This window comes from Marmota marmota, unplaced genomic scaffold (assembly GCF_001458135.2).
Source record: "Marmota marmota marmota unplaced genomic scaffold, marMar, whole genome shotgun sequence".
Classification (NCBI taxonomy): Eukaryota; Metazoa; Chordata; class Mammalia; order Rodentia; family Sciuridae; genus Marmota; species Marmota marmota.
This window is the reverse complement of record NW_025999897.1, coordinates 316,911-333,394: the sequence shown is the minus strand read 5'-3', so window position 1 is coordinate 333,394 and position 16,484 is coordinate 316,911. Positions and strand designations below refer to the sequence as shown.

The window sequence follows — 16,484 nt, the reverse complement described above, 5'->3', positions numbered from 1 at the left end:
CACTCTGAAGATACTCGTTTGCACACATGGTCCCTAGTCAATGCTAGTCACATGGTCTCAAGTCCCAGTTTGACTGCCGAAGTTCACTTCCTTGATCACGGTCTTCACAATCCCATGGGACTAAGTTTATTTCAAATGTAATAAACACACAATCTTTCCCTGGCTCCAGCCTAACACTACCCTTAGCCTCTTCCCTCTTCTTCATCAGTCGTGCCCTGATCCACCCTGCATCGTAGGATCCACTCAGCTCAGCCTTCCATCGCTGACACCCGGCAAAAGTGGGTTTCAAACACGTCAGTCTGTCAGCGCTCAGCCACACACCTGGGGAGGGCGGCAGCGGGCGTGCCAGCCCAGAACCAATTTCCTGGGTCTTGGAAAGGAACCACCAAAGAGAGTTGGAAAATAACTTCAAGTCTTTTCTGTCCCCGCCTCCTCCAGTCTACCCATCCTCTGATCAGCCTTGTTCATCGTCACCTTACGCTTTCACACTCAATATTGCCACGTCCCAGTTTTTAAAGCTCCTCACATTCCCAAGGAGATGCATCCCACTCCCCTGTCCCTGTTTCTCCACCCTCCAGGAGATCTCACTTTAACCATCACAGCGTATCCAAGTCCTCCCCTGCTGCCTGGTCCCTTAATCACACCTCTTCTTTTTCCATTACAAGTCTCTCCGAACTTTTTTTTTTTGGGGGGGGGGCAGCTAACCAGGGATTGAACCCAGGGTCGCTTAACCATTGAACCACACCCAGCCCTTTTTAAAATATTTTATTTAGATACAGATTCTCATTAAATTGCTTAGGGCCTTGCTAAGTTGCTGAGGCTGGCTTTGAACTAGTGATCCTCCTGCCTCAGCCTCGCGCCCACTGTGCCCCATCATTACAGGTGTGCACCATCACCCCCAGCTTTCTCTGAACTTTCTTTTGGGTAGGGGGTGGTACTGGGGATTGAACTCAGGGACACTCGACCACTGAGCCACATCCCCAGCCCTGTTTTGTATTTTATTTAGACACAAGGTCTCACTGAGTTGCTTAGTGCCTCACTTTTGCTGAGGCTGGCTTTGAACTTGAAATCCTCCTGCCGCAGCCTCCCAAGCCACTGGGATTACAGATGTGTGCCATTGCACCTGGCTTTCTCTGAAGTTTTTTTTAAAAAATAACTTTATATTTATTTTTATGTAGTGCTGAGGATGGAACCCAGCGCCTCCCACGTGCTAGGCAAGCACTGTACTGTGAGCCACAACCTAGCATCCCCACTCTCTGAACTTTTGAGAGAGAGCTGAGCCCTGGGCAAAATAATGTATTTCCTTTATTATGTATGATACCAGAAGGGAAAGTAAGGGATCTTTGGAAAGACTTAAATACAAAAATAACAATACTCCAGAAAAAAATTGGATGGATTGAATCAATAAATTATTTTAGTTAACATGGTTTTATGAAGGTTTTTATCAAATTATCAATATTAAACATATTCACGTATTAATAGGTTGGGTTTTTGTTGTAACTTGTCATTTGGTGGGGTTTGTTGTTGTTGTCGTTGTTTTAGGCTTTGACTCTGAATGATAGAGCTGGTTTTCTTCCCCGCAAAGAAATAGCAATGTGCTGCTGCCTCCACCTCCATGTGACATTTCAACTCAGGAACATATGGAGAAGAAGTGAAAACTGTAATTTTCAAAATTATAAGAGGAAAATACAGGTTTTAAAAATCAACTTTAAGTCAAAAAGTTTAATTATTGCTTGTTTGATAATTTCTAAATATTATTAAATGTTTGCTCTTAGAGCTTTACTGTCTGAAAAAAATGCACCATATTTTCTTAAGACTGAAGGAATTTCAACTGGCTGTTTATGACTATAATAAATATATGGCCTGTAGAGAAAAACAAGAGTGCTGTGGAGGAACTGACCCACCTCTCTGTCCATCTCTCTTTGGAAGAGGCAAACTCCAGTAGGATTTTTCACTGAAGTCTTTGGCTTTGGTTTCACCCGTGGGTGGTTAGTATTTAGTAATTAGCTTGTTAATTTTAAGGGTGGCTGGATGTGAATAACTAATTATAAAAGCCAACAGTTACATGGCCCTTACTGTGTTATATTACATAGTGCTATATGCATATCTTATCTCAGTTAATCCTCATGAAACCACAAAAAGGTAGGTAGATATTATTGTTCACACGTGAGAAAATCAGACTTGGAAGAAAAAACAAAAAAAACTAGTCACACAATTATTATGTTCCAAAGGTGGGATTCGCTCCTAAGAAGCTAGGTGCCTGGGTTTTAAATACCACATTTTATTGCTGGAATGAGTTTACTACAACTTCTCCCACCCAAGGATCATCCTCCCCAGATAGCACAGTGGGTTTTCACCAAAGGATAGAGGGCCGAGGACATGAGCGACAACAGAAGAAGCTGAAATGCCTTGCTTAAGATTGCTCAATGAGGCAGGCCTCAAACGATCCATTAGTGCATTCCTAAGTATTACTGGTCTCGCTACTGTGACTCCTGTCTCCATCTGACCAAATCACACACTTCTGGTGGCAATTTCTGGAGTCTTAAGAATGATTACCACCTGGAAGTAAGGGTGGTTGGAACCAGGAAGGCGGAGGATGTGCACAGAAAACAGGTGCACATCCTACCCTGACAGGCTTGGTTTGATTGGCCACGCCCTCTTTTACCTCTTTAGTGCTCTGGAGGCTCCAGGTAATGAATGGGTGAAGGAAGAATAAACACAGGCTTAACACACACCCAATAAAGAGGCTCTTTGCCAACCCCTCCCAATTCCCCATTGCCTGGGGGCAGGCCAAAAATCCCAGCCCTGGCTGGGGGTGATGGGGATGGATCCACTCACTCAAGCAGACACCTGTTCCTGATGCTCTAGTGCAGGAGTTGAAATTCTTAGCCTGGAGCCCTGCCTTTCTGCCCACTGGAAAGAAAAGGTTGAAGTGCAGGCCTCTGGGTGAGCAGACTGCCTGACCATCTAAAGTAAAGCAAGCTGTTGGGGTGGGAAATGTGTTGGAGAAATTCTGCCCCATATTCACTGCTGCTCTGCTTGGGACCCAAATCCAGGCACTGTGACTTCCATCACCCGCTTACAATGACAGTCTTAGGCATCATAACTAAAATTTGCCCACACTTCCTTTTCTGAGAATAGAGAACTCATCTCATGCTCAGAAATGACCCTAATGTTTCATCTTAGACATGTCAGAATAGTTCTCAAGGATTTCTATTAAGTCACACAATCAAAAGGGAAAAAGGCAGAAAACAATCCATTCATTATGTCTTGTTCTCTTCCTGTCCCTTTATCTGAGGGTGGTGTGTTTTCTGAAAATACATGGAGTCACAATAATTATTTGTCTGAAGGCTGTATCCAAACACTAAATTTAAAAACATGATTTATTGTCTTGAAATATAATGATCTGTCTACCTGTGGATTTATAGAGACTTCCATATGGAAGACTGACAAGTAGAGGGCTTTTTAGAGTTTAGTTTGTCTTGTGTTGCACCCAATAATTCAAAGCTATTTGGAATATTTTCCTGAGTCAGGAGCCTGTGAAATGAAAATGCCGCGACTGTCCACGAGGACAATGAGCAAGATCAATACAAATTGCAGCCGCTGGGGAGGTGCCGGGGACATTCATTTAGCAGCCTGTGTCTGCAAAAGTCCACACTTACAGAGGGCTTTCCAGTACTGGACTAATGGGCAATGTAGGGGAACACCCTTAGAGTTGGGGGTGGAGTGAACCCTTGTGATTTTGTCTGGTGCACAGCGTCTGGCCCATCAAACAGTGCTAATACCAGGTCCTAAAGTCATAAGGCTGTACTTAAATCACCCTGGAATATCAGGTTTTTGATAGTCACTTATATTCTTTCCATCGTTTCTTTGGTGGGTATAAATGTGGCAAAGTATAAAACCGTTGAACGCCTGGATAATTTTTATCGCATCTGCCAGGCTGTGTTGAGATATTCTGACACCGCAGGAATCACAATTTATCCACGCATAGATTTATGCTGACTTCTTTATAGAAGACTGACAAGGAGGAGACTTTTTTAAGATTCATCTGTCTTAGGCTGCACCCAATAATGCAGAATATTGAAACCGAGGCTTGATTTAATCAGTCTCCACCACACTATCGCGATTTCCTTTCCGCGTCAAGTGTATGATTAACATAAAGAACATCTTCCCTCACCCACCCCCAAAGTAGTTCAAATAACAAACTTCAAGAAATTTTAAAAGCACTGTTTGTTTGTTTCTTTCTCTCCTTGTATAGTAGCTTTTAACATGAGCTACTTATTGGTCATTGAATTATTAAATGCATTCTTTTCAGGATGTGTTGCAAAACAGACTCGAATTCTTTCTTTTCATAATATTTTACAAAATAACCTCATTAACTTTGCCATTATTTCTAAGTTGATACTCCCATTCCATTAAAAAAAAAAGGAAAAAACCTCACAAAAGGGCTCATTGAACACGGGAAGATGCTTCAGCATCGTTGCTGGAGGGGGTCCCTACATTCACCTCATTTCTTTTTTCTTTACCTAGCAAAGGTGACCTACTTGGCCACTGATACTCAGACATCTTTCATTTTCAATAGAGTTCTGGTGAGGATGATTCTGTAGCTGAATCCAGAGCATCTAGCAAGATATGCGGGGTTAAGTGTGAATCCAAACTTCCAGCAATTGACCAAACATCAGTCAAGCAAAAACATAAGAGTACCATGACTCCAAGGAAACCTGAGAAATCATCAGAAACCACTAAATCCCCTTCAGGTGAGTGGCTGATTTATTGAAATTCACAGCATCTAAAAATCCCTGCCTTCACGATGACAACAATCAAATTAGTGGTATTGGTTAAACCTGGTGTTTTCCAAGTGACTAATTCCAATTTGGGGAATGATCCTGTGCACATGGTAAATTCCGCAGTGACCATCAGGTCAAAGAGGCATGACTTATGCAGAACAAACTGTCTCCTTGACCTTTTCTCAAGCCAATTATCTGCTTGGTGTGGCAGTCCCCAGAATTGCTGCCTTTATACCCTTCTTGGGGGGATAAAGGCATTTGGTCCCAGGTATTAAGTTATGACTGAGGCCAGAGGAGCTTTCAAAAGCATCCAAATGGCATAATTTATAGCTGAAAGGGAAACTAATAAAGTCCTCCAGTCCTGTGTTTGTCCTCTCTGGGAGCAAAGGAACTTGATAAATCCTTCCTTTTTGTGCAGTTTGGTAAATAATTCACTCTTTAGCTGTGATTCAAATCACGGACTGGTCTTTGCACTAGGAGTGCTAAAATCAACGGGAAGATTAGAGTCCCTCAGGCTCATTCCCATCAAAGCCAACATCTATAGGACAAACTTGAACCCTCTGGGAACCAGTATAAGTTGGGGTAACTAGGCAGAGAGTTCTGCCTTCTGGGAAGGAATCCAAACTAACTGCTGAAGAATTCGTAAATAACTGCAATTCATTAAAATCCGAATCACAGCTACTTCCTAATCCTAAATAGCTTCTGTCATGCAACCACCCGTCCAGTTAAATCTTAATGCATTTTTTAGAAAATGTCAGCTTTCACTCAGATTAACCACCCACGTTTTATTGCTATAATGAAGTAAAAACCAAATTGACTTTTTTTTTTCTTTTTGTGGTGCTGGGGATCAAACCCAGAGCACGTACTCTACCACCTAGCTGTACCCCCAGCCCTCAATTCAACTTCTATAACAATGTACTTTCAGGCAAAGCCACATCTCTTGCTCCTTATTTAATCAGGGAAAAGTAACACCACAGTTAATTTCTCACTTTAAAGACTTTAGGCTCTGAATTCAACTGTCTTAAGGCCAAAATAAAGTAGAGGAGGTCATGCTGCAAATATTTCAAAATACAAGTTATAATTTATTGAATTGAGTATATCTTAATTGCAAAATTTTGAGTGTAAGTTTAAATAATATGGACTCCACTCATTCAATTTGACTTTTTTGCCTTCTTACTAAAAACTGGTAGCTGTTGCTTTGTCATCTTGGGAGTAAAAACATTAAAAGGAACTGCTGAGGCCCACTTGATGATTTAGTGTGTCTGATTAATACAGATGTTTTTTCAGATTGAGCAAACTCCATATGGAACTTACAGCACTGACAAAAAGAGTGAATTAATTCACCTTCCATTCTATGAAAAATCAAATTTGAAGAATTACCAGACTGAAAAACATCAAGGTTTAAGCAAGAGAGCCAAATTGGCAAAAAGACATCTTTTTCATCAAATGAGGAATGTCACTTATAGTAGAAGTATTTACAAACTGCCAGCTTCACTGTCATATCACGGCCTGAGCCTATATCCAAGACCCGGTAGTCATGCGCTAGACAGGAACCGGCTGTCTGTCCAGCACAGCAGTCCTAGAGATTGATGGCAGTGCCAAATCAGGTGTGCAGTGATCTGCATTGATCAAGAAGCTGCCTAAAAGCAAAGTGCTAGTGTGTTCCGATCCACTCGTCCATTCCTTTAACTCGTGTGGACCCACCCTTGGAGTTCCCAGTTAGCGTAGGAAATGAGAGCCCACTACTGTGGCAAGAATTTAAGCTGAGTCTGTTCAGGAAAAATTAAGCTGGGGGTGGTGACGATGCAGACAATTGAAGTGAATGCTCTGCTGTTGCAGAAAAAGAGGAGTTGTTTCCTGAATTATCTGGACATTGAGCTGATCCACTAGTTGAATGCAGTTGCCTGCTTTTCTTCATTTCCATAGAAAAATATTTTTCTTAAGGCATTTCGGGAATCACCCCAGTTTGGCAGTGCAAGGCCAAACCTTCTTTCCAGTTCAGACCTGAAGCATCAAACACAGTGAAATCCCTTTGTGACATCTACTTAACAGGCCAGCTGTCCTTCCATACTGTGTGAGGCCAGATTCTTCCCAAATAAGAAGAGTGTAGCTGGGGAGTGTGGCTTGCCTTACCATAAACCTGTGATGATAATCCATGCCCTCTAGAACCCCTGAAATCACTACTAGCAACTCAGGCCCATTGAGTGCCCTCCACAAACAGATTCATAACCAAGAAGGCACCAGATTCTTACTGTTCTTCACACTTGTGTCCATTGGAGGTCACACGTTTAAGTTAAGTTTATGGTTCCCTGGAACTGTTTCTGGATAAGTTGACTTGTGGTGCTCCTTGTTATCTCCCTCTGTGCGGCAGGGTGAGTGGTTGATGGGCAAATACTTTGGAATTAAAATGCTTATTAATTAATTAAAATGCTGGATGGGTGGTGGTGCATACTTGTAAGCCCATTGACTCTAGAGCTAAGAAAGGAGGATTGCAAGTTTGAGGTCAGCCTCAGAAACTTAGCAAGACCTATCTCAAAATAAAAAAATTGGGGGCAGAATTAAAGTCAGCCTACTGTATACATGCATATCCATGTTTATAGCAGCACAATTCACAATAGCCAAACTATGGAACCAGCCTACATGTCCATCAATAAATGAATGGATAAAGAAAATGTGGTATATATACACAATGAAGTTTTATTCAGCCATAAAGAAAAATGAAAACTATGTCATATACAGGAAAATGGATGGAACTTGAGAACATTATGTTAAGTGAAATGAGCCAAACTCAGAAAGTCAAAGGTCCTGTGTTTTCTCTCAGATGTGGGGGCTAGAAAGGAAAAAGAAAGGGGCAGATCTCATGCAAAGTGAAGGGAGATCAGTGGAGTAGAGGAAAGGGACCCGAGGGAGGCAGAAGGGGAAGGAAAGTGTTAATACTGGGGAATGATATTGGCCAAATTAGATTATTTTATTGTGTGCACGTACAAATATGTTAACAACAAATCTCACTATTACATACAACTATAATGTACTAGTAAAAAAATGGCAAAAAAATCATATATGTGTATGTATTCAAAAAATTTAAAAGGGCTTGGAGTTCAATCCTCAGTATTTTTTTTTAAATACTTGGATACCTTCTGGTCCCCATGTCATGTTTGCTGTGTACCTTTTGGCAAGTAATTTCTCAGTGCCTCAGTTTCATCATCTGTGAAATGGAGAAGGGATAAAAAGAGATCCCATCTGCTGGGATTGCCAGGAAGAGTCAGTGATAAGCACACTCAGCCATTAGAATAGCACACAACACTGTAACCACTACATAAATTATAGCATTATGATACCTCCCATGTGAAAGCAGCACTTGGTACAGAAAAACATTATTTTCCTTGTCTAAAACTTATCCCCACCCCACCCCCCTATTTTTTTCTCTTCACAAAAATCAGAGGTGTATTTTTTAAAAATCTTTGACAAAAATGCAGGTACACATACTTTGACTACACTTTTTGAGTTTCCAAAGCATAACACAAAATGGAAAAAGACCAATAATCAGGAGTTATTCACCAAGCCAAAGATATGCTTTGTCTCCAAAGAGGACATGGAAAATTCAGGCAGTGTGTCAAGACCCACTTGGGTTATCTAAAATAACACAGGATCCTTCACAACCACAGTGAACACTGGTGTGGGTGAGAAATACACCTCGCAGAGTTGCATGTATTTCAGGCTTCTATGTGGGCTGGCGAGCTGCAGAGCCGTCAGCAGGCTCAGCAAATGCAGGGGTACCGGGATGATCGGGAGGCTATGGTGGTCTCCAACTCCCTCCTGCTCTGAAGACCTTTGCCAGCCCCAACCTGGGTTGGAAAGGGGCCTCCTCTTTCCCTTCCAGGACAGGAAGAGGCATCCAAAGGCCGTTGTGCTGTGGGGTTCTGGCTCCTGGAGTCCTGCAGTGCTCTTGACCCCAGGGCCAGGCACATGGGAAGCCAGTGTGCCCTCTCCTGCTCTCTGCTCTCACCTGGAGCCTGGGCAGAAACCCCCAGTTATGTTTCAGGAAACTGGATCTGGATGGAGTCCTGGGAGGCTGCTTCCAAAATCTTGCCCTTTAAAACAAAGCCAAGTGTTCTGAAATCATCCTCACTGATTATTGAGTTCAATGTCAGTCATTAACCAGATTCAGATTTGCAGGCGGAGTGAGAGACCTATCCTGCCTCACTGTAGCTTATCTTGAAGACATGTTCTTGTAAAACTAAGCGAGAGTGGTGAATTCGGGTTTTAAAAGATAGAAATCTAAAATAACTGCGGTCTCTTTTGGATTGGGAAATATTTAAAGAGCAGCCTGGGAGAGGAATTTGAGGGCAAATCCTGAAATCTTCATAATTTGCCTTGCAAATAAATTCTATTGAAGATTTTCTCTGAAAGGCCAAGATGAATGGGTTTCCCAGCAAGTCTAACTGGTGTCCAACAACGGTCCAAGCTATCTGCCCAAGTCAGAAACAACAAAACAATATAAATGAGAGAACAGAGAATCATTTTTTTTACAGAAATTCATAATTCTCAATCCCTTTTTACAAATGCTTCTGAGACAGAGGGGCTGGGAGGTATCACGGAGCCCAGAATGTGAAATCTTGGCTCAGAATCCTGGCTCTACCACTTTATAGCCTTATAAATGTGAGCTGGCAACTTCCCAACTCAGTCTCCTCATCAGTAAAATGGAGTTACAGTGTTGCTACTTCACCAGGCAGATAGAAGATTAAGACCCTGGGTATCAGCCTTTGGTAAAGGTAGAACCCCCCACCCGCCCTAGTCCTTCCACTGCTTCCAAAGCCTGCTCCCAACACCACCTGCTAGGCTTGGGCAAAGTAGTTTGAGATGTGAGAGTGTTATAACTTAGTTATAAAAAAAACCTTAAAGTATTTGATCACTGAAGAAGAAGGCATGCATTTACTCAGTACCTATGGGGAGGTTAACAGGTCCACTCAGCTGCTCCCCACCTCCAGTTCCCCATCCCAGGGTGCATGATACCAGGGCAAATTGGATTTTCCACTCATCACTCATTCACTTGGTCCTTCATTCACTGCTGGGCTCTGGGGATAAAACACACAGACCCTGGGCGGCCAGGACACCAACAGGGCAAACAGTGCAGTGCTTGCCCTGACCAAGGTAAGTCCTGAGAACCTGTGGGAAGGAGTGAACAAGGTGAGACTCCTGAAGGATGAGATCTAACCAGGCGAGGAGAGCAAGGAAGTTGTGCCCAGCAGGAGGTGCTGAGCTTGCAAAGGCCTAGAGGAGAGAGAGATGGATAGACAGACATCAAGGAGCTACAAATAGTCTAGGGTCTTGGGTCTCCACACAACCCCAGACCAGTAGCAGAAGCATCACCTGAGAGCTTATTAGAAATGCAAACCAGAAGCCAGGCACAGTGGCGCACATCTGCAATCCCAGTGATTTGGGAGGCTGAAACAGAAGGATCACAAGTTAAAGACCAGCCTCAGCAACTTAGCGAGGCCCTTGGCAACTTATTGAGACCCTGTCTCAAAATTAAAAAAATAAAAAGGGCTTGGGAGGTGGCTCATGGTAAAGTACCCCTGAGTTAAATGCCTGGTACCAATAAATGAATAAACAAACAAATAAAACACAACCTGAGGCCCCAACCAGGCTTACTGACTAGGAATCTGCACCTAATAAGATCTCAGGGATATTCACATGCACCTGTGAGTTTGAAAAGCTCTGGTATAGATAGAGTCAGGCTGCAAATTAGGAAGTGTAGAATATAAAGTTTAGGCTCTATAGGACCAGGTCCCCAAGGTCCTTGAATGTCATGCTGAAGGCAATGGAGCATTGGTTATCAAAGGGGACTATGCAGGGAAGTGATACAGTCACACTGGATTTTTTTTTTTTTCTTGTAGTGCTGGGGATGGAACCCAGGGCCTTGTGCCAGTGAGGCAAGCATTCTACCAACGGAGCTATATCCCCAGCTCCCAGACCAGATTTTTCATGTTGATTCTGGCCATAGCAAGGAGCAGGGACCAGTTGGGAAGGTGAGGGCAGCCAGACCCAGTCTGCAAGAGACCAGACCAGCCTTGCAGTCGACCCGGGGAGAAATGAGAGCAGAGAGAATAGAGAAGAGGGCATGGGCTTGAGGGATGGTTAAGGAAGGAAGCCTAGCAGAACCTGGTGACTTGGAAGTTGGAATCAGGAAAAAAAAAGGAGGAATCAAAGAGATCTCAGGGATCTGGCCCAGAAAAGTAAGCCAGTGGAGGCTGCCTTTGCCAAGGCTGAGGAAGCAAGAAGAGGGTGGGCCCCCTTCTGTGGTGTTGTCTTTGAGAAGCAAGAAGGATAGAGGGTAGAAATGCCGGGTCCCCTGTCTGCTGTTCATCAGGGCACTCCTGCCACTTGAGGGAATCCAAGGGCCTCAGCGAGTCAGAGGGGGTTGAAATGGCAAGAGTGCCTCCTCCCCTCTGAGAGTGGGTGGAGCCAGAAGACAGGTGACAGAGGAGATTTGGGAGGAAAGAACAGTTAAAGGAAGAATAGAGGAAGACAACCGCCCAGAGAGAAAAATGACTGAGAAGTAAACCACTCTGAGAGACAGGTAGGAAGGAAAAGTAGATTATATCTGCTTGAATCTATGGCAGAGATACTCCTGAGTCCCTCCATTGGACTGAGACCCTCCACTTCATGTAATAGTTTTCAACTGGATGGCTACAATGATTTCAGCCATTCATTTTAGAATCAAAGCTGATTTTAACTGCAGCATTTCCCAAACTTCTCTACTGAATAAGAGTCACCAAGGAGGTGCTTCACTGAAACACAAATTCCTGTTTCCATCCCGGAGCCAGAGTTTCTGTGTTAGTTAGCTTCAGGACACTCTAACAAAATACCTGAAATAATTAACTTATAAGGAGAAAAGGGTTATATTTGTTCAGAGTTTTGTAGGTTCCAGTGCAAGATTGGGGTAGACAGATTTGCTTCGGGCCTGTGGTGAAGCAAGAAAGCTCACTTCATGGCTAGAAAGTGAAAGAGAGAAAGAGGAAGGTGACCAGGGACCCACAACCCCCTTTGTGGACACATCCTCAATGACCTATCAACATCAACCTGGGGATCAAACCTCTAACACATGGATCTTTGGAGGGCACTGATCCTAACCATAGTAGCAATCGAATCTCCCATGCAGGACTCTGCAAAACTGTTTTGAAGGAGCCCTACAAAGATGCTCATCCCAGAGGTTTGGGCAGCCGTCTCAGAGCTTTGCTTCTTAAACTTTAATGTTCATGGGAAACACCTTGTTAAAATGCAGGTTCTGACACAGTAGGTTTGGGGCGGGTGGGGGGGGGGGCTGGCTGAGATTCTGCATTTCTAAGAAGCTCCCAGGTGACGTTCATGGCTGCTCGTCTAAGCACCAGCCTAGGAGAAGCGAGGCCAGAGCAAACACCGGCCTCATTTTGCAGATGAGGAAACAGGTTCTGAGAAGGTAAGCGGTGGACTCAAGGTGACCGAGCTGGCTAGGGGCAGGCATGAGGGAGTTGCTCTGAATCATGACTCCATCAGGAGCCCGTGTTCTGCCTCCAGAGAAGTTGGCAGGTAGAGCGTGAGGTTAGTGTTGAAGTCATTGATTTCACTTGGACACCTCTCTGGTCCACCTGCCTGTCCCTCCTCGATTCCTCCCCCTCCCGTGATCCCACCAGGGTCTCTCTGCAGCTTTCTCTTTCCCCAAGCTTCCCCTCTGGAGCAGAAAGGCCAGATCAGGGCATGACCACAACCTCCTGCCGGGGGCAGCTGGAGCCCGGGGGCGAGTGCCTGAAGGCAGTGAGGCCCTGCAGGCCACCATCTGCTGCCGCCAGAACAGCTTGTTAGACTGGCTGTGGGGGACGGGGGAGGACCGCGCCTTCCACATGGCTGCCTCAGGATGTTTCGGGAACTTGCTGGGGGAATAACTTCCCTACATCTGCCAGGTCTGCCCAAGACTATTGGCCGGAAAGGGGTGTGAAGGTGATGCCACTTCCCTTGGTTAACTCCTGGGTGACTCAGATCTAGGCGAGGAGGCTCCTGGGCAGGAGCCAGGCCTGCTGTGCCTGCGACACCTGGAGGCCCCACTCCTACCCCCGAAGAACCATTTTTGAGTTTTGATTCATTCTCAGACTTTTTTAATGTCCTTTCCCACCGGCGAGTGCTGCTTCCTGATTGCTCTTTTTCTTTTATGCAGGTGACAGCAGCGAGCACCCCCTGTTCTGTGTTGAATATTCCCCTTACTGCTCCGTCTTTGCTTTCTCTCCCACCATGCAGCCCAATACCAATTACTGCTGCCTCCTCCTGCCACTAGTGCCACCAGCCTCCCCAACAGCCCAGTGCTCTTCCTCTTCCACTCCTCCGGCTCTCCCTCCCACCTACTCGACTTACACCCCCACCACCTCAAGCCCCACACCTGGGTCTCCCTCATCCCTCTGCTGCTTCCCTGTCTCCTGCCCAACTCCATCCGAGACACCTGTGCTGTGCATGTCGGGCCCCAGAAGGCCCAGTAAGATTTACCTCATATGGTAAGTCGCCACTGGCAAGGCACGCAGCCCAGAGGAGTCAGGGAGAGGGGAACATCAGGCTTCCAGAAGGCAGATGACAGGAGAGGGGCCAGAACAATGCCATGAACAATACCAGGAGGTGTGGTATGCAGGGCAGCAGGAAGACTGGACAGCGCCACCACTTCCTTTGGGCTCAGCTTCCCCTAGAAGAAGTAAACGATCAATAAAATCCCATCATCTCTCAAGACTCTCTTGATTTCTTAACTCCTGTGTCTGGCCCTCTCTGGAACGTCACCGCCAGAAACCCAGCAGGCTCTTCTGTGTCTGCTCAAACCCTTGGTCATATGAATAAGCAGTCACCAAGGCTGCCCTGAAAGGGTGGCTGGCACCAGGCGGGTCCTTGTGAAAACATACTCTGGAACTGAAAGCCCATCCAGACCGTGCTGAGGAGGGACAGATGAAAGGGCTCAGTCAGTGTTGACATTCCCTTTCCTGCCTACTTATTAGGCATTGCATTTCCTAAAATAAAAAAAAAAAAAAATCCCACCTCCTGCGTTCCAAAATAAAACATATTTATGGTACATAATGAAGCCTTAATTAAGATCTCCTCTGGGTGTGTGAGACAACATACATTTCCAGCAGACTCAAATAGGCAAATAGATGTGACCTATTATTTGTGGCCATATAGAAAGCTGCCTATTACACCAGGCAACACTGGCTCTTATAATTAAGCTGTAATTCTTCTCATGATCCAAAGGGAGCAATCACCTTTTCAAAGCAGGATCTCCTACATGGAATCCCAGCAGCACCTAGGCACCAGGGACGCCAGTCAAGGTAGCACTGAACAAGGATAAAGGTGCAGGAACTGTATTTTCCTCTTTCTCTTTCTTTTCAATTTTGTCTGTCAAGAACTGTCTGTGTAGGGGCCCAGTGGTGTGAGGGAACTGAACCATTATCAAGTGCATGGAATGAGCATAGACAGTTGGATGGCTTGGTTCTCAGCTGTGAGGGAGATTATATATATATATATATATATATGACTTCTGCCATTTTTTTTTCCTTTCCTGGTCCAATTAAGATCTATTGCATATCAATTCCAGTTTCCCAGCTTATCAAGAGAACTGGAGCATATACCCTTTATCAAAACAGCTGTTTGGTTTCTTTGCTATCAGAGGCATCCCTTTGCTCAGATACTGAAAGAGGGTATGGGCTACATGTTGTCTGAAGCAAAACGCAGTCTTCTCCAAATTCACTGACATGCAGAATATTGGGTTACCAGGAGATGAAACTTCTGAACATAACTCCTTCCTGTTTTTCTAAGGCAGAGGGCTTGTCCTGCTACCTGAAGAGGAATTTTATAGTTCACCTCTTAGGGCACGTATGACTTAGATATCCTGCAGACTATTAGCGTTGCCATCATTCCATGATCAGTTCTGAAATTTTGTTCACCATTCATGTGGGTAAGATGATTAGGAACTTGGTGGGCTTGCTGAATGTCTGAAACTCTTAAATCCATGTATGCAAAATATGCAGTCAAGGTCACTCATTTGTGACTGTGATGGTAGATGGAGAAGAAAGAACGTTTTGCAAGAGCTTGCTTTCCATGGACGTAAAGGGTACCTCAGACAAGAAGTGAGCAGTGCAGCCAAATTAAATCATAACCTTTAAGGTCATGACCAAAATGTCTTGCTCATCTTTGTGAACCCTCAATCATTGCATAGCAAAGGCACACAGGTATTTGTTGAACAAATTATAATAAAAAAAATTGCTATTTGCCTTTTGGATTTTAGAAAAGAAGGCTTGGAAGAGAGAATCAATAAGAATGACACAGGATTGCAGGCTGCTGAATAAGTTATTCTCAACCTGCAAAGCCTGCATGACAATAAGTTTCTGGTCAAATTCACTTCTCTCATGGGAATGACTTCAGATTTTCCTCGGTTTGAAGTATTAGTATCCATTATGGTAGAAGGAGCAGTTACTGGTTTAGCAGCTAATAGGCTCCAGACACAAAGTTAGGTCATGTATGTATATTATTGCTAAATTTTACAGTAACTTAAGGTAGGAATATTCCCATTTTTCAGTTGCAGAAACTGAGGTTCAAACTGCCAAAGGTCAGGGGATCCTAATGCTACTCCACTGCCAGACCTAGTAAAATAATCTTTGGGTGTCCAGCTTTATTAGTTCAGTTTGCTGGAGCTCAATGACAGGAGACACATAATCATTTTAGAAATTAAGAAATCTGATATTTTAAAGAAAGCAGTTTTTTGAGCAACAACAACAAAATAATCTTTTCTCCTAAGCCTTCTTAGGTGTTTTGCACATCAAAAAAATGATTCTAGTTTTGAAGTTCCCCATAGCTGGGATTGAATGTATCTTCTGGAGCCCTGCGAAGACTAAGCCATTGTTATTAGTCTTGTGTAACAGTGTGAAGCGACCTACAGACTGGCCATGAGAGAGTATCTGTCCTCAAGGAGTTTATAGTTTACTTGGAGAGAAAAAAAAAAGTGTTAAGCAATTTTTGAATATTTAAATGCTAAAGGCCTTCAAAGGCTGAAAGCAAGGCCTCTGGAAAAGGCAGAGTAAAGCAGACTCAGTGGACAAAGAAAAAAAAAAAAAACAGACCTTGAAGGACCTGCTTGCTGGTGCAGACTGGGGAAAGAGACTTCCTGAAAGTGTGTGGATGGAGTCGGAGTCAGAGGGTCCATCTGCCAGCAGTTGAAGGGTCTGCTGCCTGGAGGTGGGTGTGGCGGAGGAATTTGAATATTCTGCTGGGAATCAAAGTGAAATCCTTCTAACTAGGACTTGGCCTGAGCTCGAGCCTATCCCTTCCCTGGTTGCTCTGTTTCTTCCTCATCGAGAACCCCACAGCTTCCTCTTCTGTCAATCAGGTGAGGGGAGAGAAGCCGCTGTTGGTCTCTGAGAGCTGAGGGATGAGGCCTGTCTGGATTCAAGCATTGCAACTTTGGGTGCTGAGAAAATGCTTTCCTCCTCCAGACCCCCTCCTAGTGTCCCCCTCCACAAAGAGCCCTGTCCCTTCCTCTCTCTCTCCTTCCCTCACTCCCTCCAAAGAATATATTCTCATTTTCCAGAGAAATTCCACTCTCTCCTCCTCCTTTATGGCCAAGGCACAACTTCTCTAGGCCCTACCAACTTGCTTTGTTGCTGACTCAACACCACCAGAGCCCCCCCCCCCCTA

At 44.4% G+C, this 16,484-nt stretch overlaps 1 protein-coding gene and 1 long non-coding RNA gene across 6 annotated transcripts in view; one reads left to right on the top strand and one right to left on the bottom strand.

Annotated features, from left to right (window-relative positions):
- The window catches only part of Marchf10 (membrane associated ring-CH-type finger 10), an 87,518-nt gene that overhangs the window by 33,004 nt on the left and 38,030 nt on the right, over positions 1-16,484 (top strand). Inside the window, exons 4-5 of one of the 2 annotated variants that reach the window (XM_015504781.2) lie at positions 4,583-4,757; positions 12,979-13,316. In XM_015504781.2, the coding sequence (XP_015360267.1) occupies positions 4,583-4,757; positions 12,979-13,313 (510 nt within the window). In that variant the 3' untranslated portion in view covers positions 13,314-13,316. Of the gene's footprint in view, positions 1-4,582; positions 4,758-12,978; positions 13,317-16,484 lie in introns of those variants that run through there. The other variant, XM_015504780.2, reaches the window with a different exon arrangement.
- Positions 7,810-16,484, bottom strand: part of LOC125615075 — a 44,358-nt gene continuing 35,683 nt past the window's right edge. For all 4 annotated transcript variants that reach the window (XR_007345625.1, XR_007345627.1, XR_007345626.1 and 1 more), the window contains 3 exons: positions 13,302-13,491; positions 9,731-9,862; positions 7,810-9,256 (listed from right to left, as the gene is read on the bottom strand). This is a non-coding gene — a long non-coding RNA (uncharacterized LOC125615075). The remainder of the gene's footprint in view (positions 9,257-9,730; positions 9,863-13,301; positions 13,492-16,484) is intronic.